This window comes from Carya illinoinensis, chromosome 1 (assembly GCF_018687715.1).
Source record: "Carya illinoinensis cultivar Pawnee chromosome 1, C.illinoinensisPawnee_v1, whole genome shotgun sequence".
In the NCBI taxonomy this organism is placed as follows: domain Eukaryota; kingdom Viridiplantae; phylum Streptophyta; class Magnoliopsida; order Fagales; family Juglandaceae; genus Carya; species Carya illinoinensis.
The window spans coordinates 11,676,924-11,689,543 of record NC_056752.1 but is presented as its reverse complement, the minus strand read 5'-3'; the positions used below and the strand labels follow the sequence as shown (position 1 = coordinate 11,689,543).

At 34.0% G+C, this 12,620-nt stretch overlaps 1 protein-coding gene and 1 pseudogene across 1 annotated transcript; one reads left to right on the top strand and one right to left on the bottom strand.

The window, feature by feature from the left end:
* Nucleotides 1–3,066: 3,066 nt before the first annotated feature.
* Nucleotides 3,067–4,059, top strand: LOC122310639 (annotated as a pseudogene).
* Nucleotides 4,060–5,336: 1,277 nt separating this feature from the next.
* On the bottom strand, nt 5,337–7,372 carry LOC122310631 (delta(8)-fatty-acid desaturase 2-like). The gene has a single exon (XM_043124710.1). It carries the CDS (start codon nt 7,001–7,003, stop codon nt 5,660–5,662), a length of 1,344 nt encoding a protein of 447 aa, XP_042980644.1. The 5' UTR covers nt 7,004–7,372; the 3' UTR covers nt 5,337–5,659.
* Between the last annotated feature and the right edge of the window lie 5,248 nt (nt 7,373–12,620).

The window sequence follows — 12,620 nt, the reverse complement described above, 5'->3', positions numbered from 1 at the left end:
GAGACCAACTAGCACATGTTGTCAAGAGGTAGTCCCATCACTTTCATACTCTGGCTGCCAAAGCATTCAATGCACCATGGTATGGGTTCCTGACTTTCACTTCAATGACTTCTCAGCTAGTGCCAACTATGCCCAATTTTCTTCCCTTAAAGTGTGGGTCACTATTGCTTCTCCCACACACCTTCTAGTAGTCGTAATTTTATGACTGGCACTTCGGCAACCTTGTAGCCAATGTCGACAATGCCCACTTTTTCCCTCAAGGTGTGGGTGGTGATTTCTTCTGCCAAGTGCCTTCTTGCAGTCGTAACTTTATGACTGACGCTTTGGCGACCTCTTGGCCAGTGCCTACATCGCCCACTTTTTCCCTCAGGATATGGGTAGTAGTTGCTTCTCCCACACGCCTTCCAGCAACGCAGCTCATGAGTGCCTGAGTTGTCTAAAAGGTCTGTGCGTGTCAGGCCTTGTCAACTCTATCGGTACCTCATCCTTTTTCCACGCTAGTTTCCCTTGATCTTCGTTTCTACCACCTCGTGGGCCTTTTGGCCGGGTCATATGGATCTCTTGGTCGCGGGATAGGCCTCTTATGGCCCATTAGACTTGGCCCACTGGGCCGGGGGTTTTTATCCGTTCCAACCCCAAAGCAGTAGAGGCACCTTGGCATACACCTTTGAGATTTATTTATTTTTTGAATAATTAGTTAATTGTTTGTAACTTCTTCATACATATAAATATTACATGGATCGATCATGGGATACCCATTTACTAATATAAGGCATTATGAGTTGGAAAGATCATGGACCCCAGCATTTGGATGATTTGAGATGAGCAGTGTGTGTGCATTTTGTGTCTTGCAGTCTCGAGCTAGCGTGACTCCATTGGACGTGGTGAGATTGTTTAAAATGGATGTGGTTCTGTAGCTTGCCACTTGCTACCTAGTTGAGAGACTATTCTGATTATTTCTCTTGAGTGAGTGAGTTTTTCTTTTCAACTTTCTTTGCTAGTGAAATGTTCTCATGGACATAAGTATAACATACATTGGATCATATGATAAAAATCATTATAAATATTATCGTGTTTCTTTGCTATCATTTCAAGTATTTTACTTTGAAATCAGCTTCTAGGTTAATTACAAAAGCAATACCTGGATTTTCACCTTTTTGTGATTTGAAGCCACTATTTTCAATTTTCATAAAATTGATACCTAAACTTTAAGAAACTCACAATTAGATATATACTTCTCTCAAGTTCCTAACGGTAAATTGAGGGATGCCACGTGTTCGTCTTTGATTTGTTGACACATGGCATCAACATCTACGTTAGCAATCGAAGACTTACATAAGGTATATTGGCAGTCTTCTCACTAATTTTCTTACTAGAGATTTGCAGAAGTACCTAATTCAAGTGTCTTCAAGTTTAAGAATTAATTTTATAAAGATTGAAAACCAAGACCTTGAATTACAATGACGTGAATACACAGATGCTGATTTTACAATTAATCTTTTTGACAAAGTTTTGATAATAATTTCTTATTCTAGTACTTATTAAAAACTAGGAGTGAGCAACCGGACTCGATTTTTTTCCGATTCGGTCTGGAACCCAAAAATTCAAGTGAATTCGAGCAATTATCCACCCACATTAGACCCGGGCGGGTAATATAAAACTGGATTCGGTTATCCGTAACCGGGTCTTATCTATAAAGAACATAAAATTTAATTCAGTTTTTTCAAATCTCAAAACAAAAATAATATATAAAAATTATATTTTAGTTTTATAATATTTTTATTCAATTTTTTATCTCTCCTCTATCAAAACTCCATAAAACACATTAACTTAAATCATTTATTACTATTCAGAAATTATTTCACTATATTTAACAAATTATCTCATCTCATTTTAACAAGTTATGTAGTATGCATGCATTGTGTGTATAGATGTATTATTATTTATTTGTATAAAAAAAAGGCCAATAAAAAAAATTTTAAATTGTTAAAAAGATTTTTTTAGAAAAAAAAATATCTTTTAAAAAGTGTTTAAAATATTTTTTAAAACAAATGTGGGTATTAAACAATAAACATGATATCTGAGTTAAGAAAAAATAATAATGTAAAAATATTTTTAAAAGAGTTTTTTTTTTTAAAAAAAAAAAAAGTAATAAAACTGGATATGTGGATTTACATTCGGATATCGCCCAGTTTCAGATTTATTTGAGCGGTTATCCACACGGTTTTTAAAACTTGGATCCAGTTATGGCAGGATATCCAGATCCGAATCTCATTCTACATCCCTACTAAAAATTTTGATATTAATTTTAGTTTGAAATTATGGAACGTCCTTTGATCGAACTTCCAATTTGAAAATGATTCTTAGTTTATCCCACTGATTAAGATTTGATCATCAAAATAAGGAAAAATTTGGGACATGACATGATTTTGATGATTACTTTCGAGATTAAAGGCTAAATCAACAGGGGCGTGATCGGTTGTACAAAAGGGTGAAAAAAAAAATGAAGTTTCACAAACAACAGTACCATTCCAAGGTTCAAGATAAGTCAATTCTGCCATCATCATATTGATTGTTCAGTTAATTAGTATTGGACAGTATAGATAACAACAATTAGGTCACTCCAATTTAAAATTCAAGAAGAGATAAAATAAAGAACTTTCATGTGGTTGGTGTTGGAGACCAGGGCTTCCAGAACAGCATGCGACTCAAACGACACCAAGTCATTAGTCAATACACAAACTGAAAAACAAAGAGATGCGACAATCTTAAAATGACCATGAACATGTGGAGATCCAAAAATTAATTGCCTGAAATCTAAACGACTGTGTACGTAAGTTTTAACACAATATTGCGATTAGAAAAAACAAGCATGAGCTGTAATTAATGTAGCCCAAGTAACCCATCAGCCACGCACTCCTGGCACCAAAACAAGATTCTAAACATCATTATTAGGCCACCATTACCCTATAAAAAGCACTTGCTTTTCTTTGAAATAGTCAAGCAAAACAAGTCACTAAAACCCTATTCATCTTAGTGCTTCAAATTCCAGCAGGCTTGAAAAAGATGGCATTCAAGTCCGAAATTGCAGTAGTGTTTCTCTGCTTAGAACTGCTAGCATTGGCAGTGAGTTCGAATGCAGGAGGAATAGCCATTTATTGGGGTCAAAATGGAAATGAGGGTACCTTGGTAGAGACTTGTGCCACAAGAAACTATGACTACGTGAATATAGCTTTTCTAGCCACCTTCGGAAATGGTCAGACTCCTGTCATTAACCTTGCTGGTCATTGTGATCCATCCAATAATGGGTGTACCAGCATAAGCTCCGCCGTCAAATCATGTCAAGCCAAAGGTATTAAGGTGATACTCTCGATCGGAGGAGGGGCGGGGAGCTACTCCCTTACCTCGTCCGATGATGCTAGACAGGTTGCTACTTATCTTTGGAACAACTTCTTGGGGGGACAATCCTCCTCTCGCCCACTTGGCGACGCTGTTTTGGATGGAATCGACTTTGATATCGAAGGAGGTAGCAACCTATATTGGGATGATTTGGCAAGGTACCTATCTGATTACAATAATCAGGGTAAGAAAGTGTACTTAGCTCCTCAGTGTCCCTTTCCTGATGCTTGGGTTGGAGATGCCCTCAAAACTGGTTTGTTTGACTATGTCTGGGTTCAATTCTACAACAACCCTCCTTGCCAATACACTCCTGGTAGTATTTATGATCTTGAAAGTGCCTGGGCGCAGTGAACATCAGATATCCCAGCTACAAAGACTTTCCTAGGACTTCCTGCTGCTCCTGCAGCAGCTGGAAGTGGCTTCATTCCTACAACCGATCTCACTTCGCAAGTGCTTCCAGCCATCTAGGATTCTCCCAAGTATGGATTGTGTTGTGGTCCAAATATTACGATGATCAATCTGGATACCCTTCCTCCATCAAGAGCGATGTTTGAAAATCTTGATCACTATTTGAGATTTGTGATATCCCAGTAACTCCCTAGATGTATGTTGTACTTGAGTTCTATCCATATGTGTATTATTTTCATGCATAAATATATATAAAATTGAGTGCTATTATGAGTACGTGTTCCCTTCTTCTTCCGTTTGATTCTCTTCTCCCTTGATCCTCAATCCTGATGACATGCTGAGAAACAACCTCATTTTTCCCAAAACTTTTCTTACTACTAAATATCGAGTTATCATTAATATAGTTCTGCAATGTGTATATTTATAATGATAAAATACATTTTCTATAAACTGATATCAAAAGAACAAATTATTTTTGGTGTCTAAACAATTAAACATTTCCAACTAGATGCAAGTTTACAGACCAACTGAAGGATTTCTGTCTTCTTGTTTCCGTATCCTTTACGATTTTTCTTAGAAGCAGAGCAGAGCATGTTCGAAATGATCCCTCTGTTTTTCTCAAAAAATTGCAACATTTCTTGTCTAATAAGTACAGATGAGACAATATAAATCTTGCTATAATTGGCCGAATACATTTACCATAATTAGAGATTGGAAAAGTTTAGTTGAAGACGAGTTGAGTTGATGTTTCAAATGAGCCACAAACAAACATCTTTTTCCTTGGGAGGAGAGAATTTTCTCTCTTTTTTGTAGAATTATGGACCACAACTGGACAATTATTTTATTTTTTTCCGAATATAATAACACTTCCACCATGCAGTCTTTAAATTTATTTTGAAAAATACCAAATAAGAGGTCCAGCTTTCAGTTCAATTTCCATTAACATCCTTTTCTTACAAATAATTACAAAATATTTAAGTAATGTTCTAGGCCCACAGTAAGCTTTGTATTTATATACGGACATGAAAACCGCAAAACTTAATTTCCTAGACACTAGACATTTGACCGGAGATATTTTTAAGTTTTTGAGGAGGCATCCAAGAATTATCTCAGCACGGCTGTTTTGGGATGCCTTTCAGAGTAGCTTTCCAGCAAGAGAGCTGACTTGAATGAGTACTTCGCTACATCAAGGGCTCTGGCAAGCACAAAGATGCAATACCTTGGCACAAGTATTGATAATGTCACATGACAAAATCATTCCTCGTTAGTCACTCTGGTAGACATGGGACAAACTTTAAGGTTTGCAATTTCAACTATATCCATTTTCTACATGCATTTACCTAACAAATAAGTCCATTAATAATAAGAACAGCAGTAATAAGCAGTTCTGCTCAGCTGCAATCTAACCATCCAATAGCCTCAGCCTGGCGCCCCAACAACATCTCAAAGGAGGTTATCCTTGACCCGAGATAATCAATCTTGAAATACACCAATTCCAGGGATAAGGCTTATAGAAGGACTGTAAAGAGTAGACAAGTAAACTGAACTTTCTTCTTATCATCTAGAATTCCCTAACAAGAATCTACACAACAGACAGACAATATGAAGACATATCAAGCATATAAACATATAACACCCTGTGTCAATGGAGGTCAAAACATCCAACGTTATACTTCAGAAAAAGAAAAACGAATCTGGATCTCATAAACACCTAAGCATAGTATGTGAGACATGATATCACTTCTGGAATAAACAATCGTCCTACCAACCCCAAGCTAGCAAGCCATGGGATTTTTATGGAAATATAAAAAATAAAAATAAAAAAAGAAAGGAAAATTAGTGGTTAGTATACTCAGCCATGAGTGTTGACAGCCTCCCAAACCAAGTTCTTGGGGACAGGGCCGGAGAAGTCGCGAGCTTGGAAGGCGGCGGTCCTGAGGGTCCTAATGGTGGAAAAGTTGGCCGCCCAGAAGGGCAAGCTCCGGTAAGGCAAGTTGTGTTTTTTGCATAACTCCTGCACAATAGGAGAGATATTCCTCAGCTGGCACCGAGGTAATCGTGGGAACAAATGGTGCTCGAGCTGGAACTGCAATCCGCCATAGAACCAATCCATCCAAGACGAGCAAGCAATATCCAGAGTTCCTCCCGTCTGCTTCTCAAACCAATCATTCCCACCAGGTGGTCCGACATAGACATTAGCAGAGAAATGGTTCAGACAGAACTGAATGTGTTGGATTGCTGTTACAACAAAACTGGCCAACACGAACATCACCCTCTCTGGCCAATTGGGTAGGCATGACACCAGGAGAGGAAACCAGGTCCAGAATACAAAGATCCCAAAAATGTTTAGTGCTCTCTGAGGGATCTTTCTCCTAGAAAACAATAACAAGAATGTCTGAATGAACAAGTTGACTCTTCCAACACACATAACAGGATAAAATGTGTAGTGCTGGTAGCTGACTAGGAATCTAGCCAGAGGGTCAAAATCGAGCTTTCTTCCATAAAAGCAGGATGTCATGGAATGAAAGAACTTTGTGGAGACGGCAAAGACGGGAATGTGTTGGAGATCGGGATCGTGATCGAGGCTATTGCAGGCAATGTGGTGCGCATTATGCGTCCATTTCCACCAAGCAATGCTGATACCAGTTAAGCAGTTCCCAGAAAGGATCTGCGCAACTTTGTTGTATCCGGGGCTTGACATTATTTGGTAATGCCCAGAATCATGACCTATATATGCACTCTGTACCCAGAGGAAACCCAACAACATACCACAAAACAAATGAACCAAAACGCTCTCGGACCTCAGAACACCATAAACAACAAGGGAAAGCATGAAAGCAACGGATAAAAGGCAGTACAGAGTCCCGTGCCCTTTCTTCTCAAACAAACCCTGTTTCGCAAACTCGGAGGCAAGCTTTCTGTAATCCCTGGACACCTCGGAGACCTTGAAATCCTTGAGGTAATACCCAGTGAAGAACTCGTCTAGGTATTTCCATGCCGTTCCAGGATGATACGCCGTGAAAGCGTCAGTCACATCCTGGCCAGCCAGATTGAGGAGAGGAGCGTCGCCACCAGGGTGATCCTTAACCCAATCAGAGACATTGTAAACCTTACCCTGAATAGAGATCCACAAGTCCCCTGGCCTGTTGTGCTCCATGAGCTCCTCTGTGGTGATGTACTTCTTCTTGTCCCCCATTTTTAGTAGAATATTCGAATCGAAAACAAGAAAAAAATATATATATATCTAAGTATAAAGAATCCTAAGTGAAAAAATATATAGAACAGAGCTAGAGATTTGATAACAGAGACAAACAAATTAAATCAAGAAAACCCCTTTCAATATGCGAAAAGAAAGAGTCTTTCTTTGCGATCTATAGGGTTGATCTTGTTTTTGAAGATCAAAACCAACACCCCATTGTCAGGGATAACCCTTGATTTGGGTTTTGGTTTTTGAGTCTCTTCCCTCTCTCTTTCTATCTATCCGTCCTTTTTCTGCCCGTATGAAGGAGTTCAGATGTAAGGAACGGCTTCATGCTGTGTGGCTAAATAGAGAGCGTACACGAAGAGCAGAGGAGAGGTTCAGTGCGAGGCACGCAATTAAGTGTCCTGCATGCAGTGGTCTTATCAAAACCCACGACCAAGTTGGGAATGTACAGATAAAAAACAACAATTGGGTGCAGCGTCGGGTCGTGAAAGTCCACGGAAACAACCTCTGGCTTTCTTAAAAAGATGGCTTTATTCGTTGCTCGGCTCGGTGGGACCCGCGATGGAGAGCCTTTTGACGGCAAAAACGAGGGGAGAAGATAGTATTAATGTAAAACCGGCTACAGGTGAATGAAATGAAACTCTTTTCGGGAAATGCGCACAGCTCACATGTTAGCACCTGCACCGATATAGAAATGCCAGCCAAACAAGGTACTAAAGGTTTCCCAATTCTTTTATTATTTTTTTTTTATTTGAAAATGTACCGAAAGGCATGACCTTTTTTTGAATCTACTAAAGGGATCCTCGTAATTCATAATTTTTCTCTTTTTAATAGGAAAGTATGTGGATGGATGATTTTTTACGCAATTATAATTTTGAATTTTAAATATTGTTTGATTTCTCTTATAGGGAGACACAAGATGTGTATCAAAAATTCTTTTCCTTGAATTTGTATTCTTTCAAAGAAAATATTTATACAGTCATATCGTATATAAATTTCGTGTATTGTTTTTAAAAAAATAAATAAATTTAAAAGATATTTTTAAGATTCTAATAAGAGATTTTGAATATTTTAATTTTTTTACTTAGTGATTAAGTAAATATTTTTTATTAATATTATGAAATTAAAAAAAAAAAAAACTGTTTAAAAATATGAAACAAAATATAAAAAAGATCATTAAGCCTTCTCGGTAGCCATTATCGTACTACACCCACTTAGGATTCATATGATTTTTAATAGTGAAACTTTTTTATTAATGCAGTATACAAAACTTATACAGTCTGACATTATATCCAACATTACTCTTTTTTAATATAATAATATGTTATTATAAGAAATGAATCTAAAGAGAGGGATGGACAAATGAATGAACACTTTGATCCCTCCAAGCTCTTTTAATTAATATTTTTTAAAAAAAAAAAAAGCCTCAAAGGTATGCTAACAACAAGTGACTTTCTTAAATTAACATCCTTTTCAATCCATCTAACTAAAAAACCATCTCTCTCTTGTATTTTCTTTTATAATTTCTTGTCACTTTCTGATTTAAAATTCACTAATCTTTTACCCCTAATGCGGTTATATATGCTTGTTTACTGTTTGATCATACAAAATTTTTATCTCGAACATAAAATTTTTATTTCATCATTAAGATTTTCTTAAATTTTCACACAAAATATAATAAATAATTTAATTTTTTTTTTGTTTTTTCAAATCTCAAAATAATAATAATATTAAAATATAATATTTTAATATTTAATTTTAAAACTCAAAATTCTTATTTGAGAATTCTCAATGACCAAGCAGAACTGAACTTTTGACCTTTGGAATTTTTCCTATTTAATCTAGCAATTAAAAAATATATTTCTTACCTTCCTATGAACAACTAATTTCAAAATGTTTCAATTGTTTATGTTTCATTTTTGTTGTCGGGGAAGAGACAACTATTTTAAGACTTTTATACAATTCTTTCCATAAAATATTATTTTTGGAATTTAATAGTTTAAAAAAAAATATTTTATTGTAAAATAGTTTTGTGTATGTTATTTTTATTGTCAATTTAGTTATAATTTGTTTTGAAAATCTTCAATGCAAATGCAATTTTAGAATTAAGCATTTTCAAATATGGTAATGGGCACATGCTATCACTCTCAAGTCTCATGCTTGTTAAGAAAAAATATATTTGTTATCTATTATTTTATCATCATCTTATCAACATATTATGTAGTATTAGATGATAAGTTTACAAGTGAAATATAATTAATAATTTTTAATCATCTAATGATATATCATGGGATGATGAGAAGATATTGAGAATTAAGATGATGAGTAGTATTATTTTATCTGTTAAATACTACTTGTCAAAAGAAAAAAAAAAACTACTAACACTGATATTATTAATTTCTTTGGATGAATAAAATAGCAAGTCAAATATTAGTAAGTGAATAAATTAAGGATCTTGGCCTCATATTACTTGCCAATAATTGATATTGTTAGTAAATTATGCCTAATAAATTTATGAAAAGTTATGTTTGGTTGGGAGGAAAAGACGAGGAAAGGAAAAGGAATCAGAAAACTTGGAAAATAAAAACAAAAGTGGAAATATTTTGTCTCCCTTGTTTCATTGGGGAGAAGAAGGATGGGACCTGGCCAGGTCTTTACGCGTGAAAAACATTTTTCCTATATTTTTTTAAATATTTCGGTGGAAAGTAAACTGTAAAACAAAGAAAGAAAGAAAGAAAACGACAAAAAAATTACATTTCTAAGAAAATGATGTTCTTAAATATCGACAGATAAATGAAAAGAAAAATTATGATAAATAAAATGAGCACAAATATTGTTAATGTCGAATAAATTACACAATAGGTTGAAACGAGAGAAATGGTCATTATTGATCTGTTGTGACGATTTGAGTCTCTATTAGTGTGGTCTGAAATCTTCGACAGTAGTCTAGTGCTGTTGTACTATGTTGGTACGTACATCTATGACCAACAAAATTACTAACAGTTTTTATAAAGTAGATTATATGAAAATTAGTATTAGACCCTAAATTATTATTTTTTAACAGAAAAATCTAGTTGTGCTTGCAACTAGATTAGTCTTAATAAAATTTGTGCTAGTTGTAAGCATAATTATGTACTAATATGTGTATCAATCTAATTGGTTAAAAAGTAGATTTTATTGAAAACAATACTAATTTAAATTTTGAATATAAACGAATCAGTATTGGTATGCAGATTAGTACGCGACCTTGCTTGTACGTAGCAAAACTCTTTTTTAACACCCCCTCCACCCCACTCCCAAAAAAAAAAACCCAATCTGGTTCCACCCCTGTCCATGGCAATGAATAGGAAGAAAATGTAAGAAAAATAATGAGAGTGGGCACACACCTCCCACCCCCAAAAAAAAAAAAAAAAAAAAAGACTCAATTTGGTTCTACCTCTGTCCATGGCAATGAATAGGAAGAAAATGCAAGAAAAATAATGAGAGTGGGCACACACCCCCCACACCCCAAAAACCCAATCTGGTTCCACCCATGTCCATGGCAATGAATAGGAAGAAAATGCAAGAAAAATAATGAGACTGGGCGCACAGATTTATATAATTATGTATAATGCCTACATCCAAAAGCATTTAGGGAGGGCAAATATATTATAATATGTTTGTTGTACAGTCTCTTATAGTAACTCATGTCTCATTGTATAATAGAAACCAGTGATCTATTTGTTGGAGGAGATATTCACGCTAGAGCTCTCGTCGTGAGGATGAAGAAGATGAAAAAGAAGAAGTCCAGTCGAAGCCACCTTCTCGTCTGGTATAATCCTTTTTACCTATGACCTTGGGAGTGGTGAACGATGATAGCTTTATTCTACTCCTCGTTGGCATGCCTAACTTGCTTTTATTATTTTTCTATTTTCTCTATTTTTAGTCCATTTTTTCTTTTACCGCTACACTTATTCCTTGTCTTCTCTTCGTCTCTTCTTCCTCTCTCTTGTTTTTTTGTCTTCTAATGGAATCTTTTGATGGGATGGACTAATTAGCCTAATTATATGGGCTTGAGATATTTTATTCATTTCAAATATTATTTTTTAATTTATATGAGTCAATTACCGAAGATTTCAGTGTTGATATTATAGTCAAATGACTACTTATTAGCAATTTTCCATTAACTTTTGAAAGAAATTAGAAAAAGAAAATTTCAGTTCTCTTGGTAGTTGGAAAAACGAGTATAGAACTTAACAATTCTCTCTTTTCACCTCTTCCTCCCTACCACCAAACGCACAAAAAATAATATATTCAAATACAATATGATTAATAGAGTTCACCTCCTATTTTTTCCATAAATTTTAGGGAGGGCCCTCTGTAGTCTCTAGAGACATCTCTGCATACAGCCATAAATAATTTATAGAGTTGGATGAAAGGGCATTCATGTCACCACTATCTGCGTATTATAATGTTATTCCAAAAAAAAAACTGCTTATTGTAATGCATTATTGTGGGAGCGTTCCTGATTGAATAATTGGGGGCTTTGATTATATAAAATTAAATTATTTTATTTTATCTCATCTCATATAATTATTATAATTTTTTAAATTTTTATATAAAATATAATAAATAATTTAATTTTTTAAATATTAAAATAAAAAAATTATTTTATAATAATATTTTATTTAATTTTCAATAAAACATATTATCTTATATCATTAATCAAACCAAATTTAAATGTTAGACTAAGTTTTGAGTATTTTAAGCCGCTGCTGTGTTTATGATCATGCTCAAGAAGTTCAGTTGTATTTGAATAGTGAAGTGATTTTAAATATTTTATAAATAATAATAAAAATTAATAAAAAATATTAAATAAGGTAAATACTAGTATAAAATAATAAAAAATAACTAGTCTTTATTGCGCATGCAGATAAACTAAGTCAGAAATAATGCTATTTCTCCTGACAGATAGGTCCCACCATGTGTCTCAACAACTTTTTCTTCAATTATTATTTAATAATTAAGTAAGGATTTTTGAATGGTATTATGAATTCTTTTCTTTTTAAAAATTGCATAAAGGTATAAAAAAATTATTAAAAAAAAAAAAAAGCCAAATGGCCTTATCGGGTGTAGCACGACACTAATGTCACACATTATATTTATTTTTTATTATAAAAATAATTTTATATTATAACAAGTCGGTTTGTAAATTCTTATTTTTCTACAAAATCTCTTTATATATTATGTATTTTTCATTCTAAATGCATAAATTTTCTAATTAAAAGTTAGAACATAATTTATCCAAATAAATGTAAACTCACACCCTCTTTTATATATCCATAAAATGCCACATTGATAGATAAAGAGATTTAACAGTTCCTCATGTAGAATTATTGCAGTTCCTTGTTTATTTAATCTAATTAACCAATAGAGAAAAATTATTAATGAAAAAGTGACGTGATTTTGATGAAATACGTCAAATTAATTTTGTATTAGATTTAAAAAAATTAAATTTTTTATTGTATTTTTGTATGTAAATTAAAAAAATTGTAATAATTAAATGAGATAAGATAAAATATCTTTTGTATCCAAATCTTGCCTTAAAATACGAAAAATTACTTCCAAT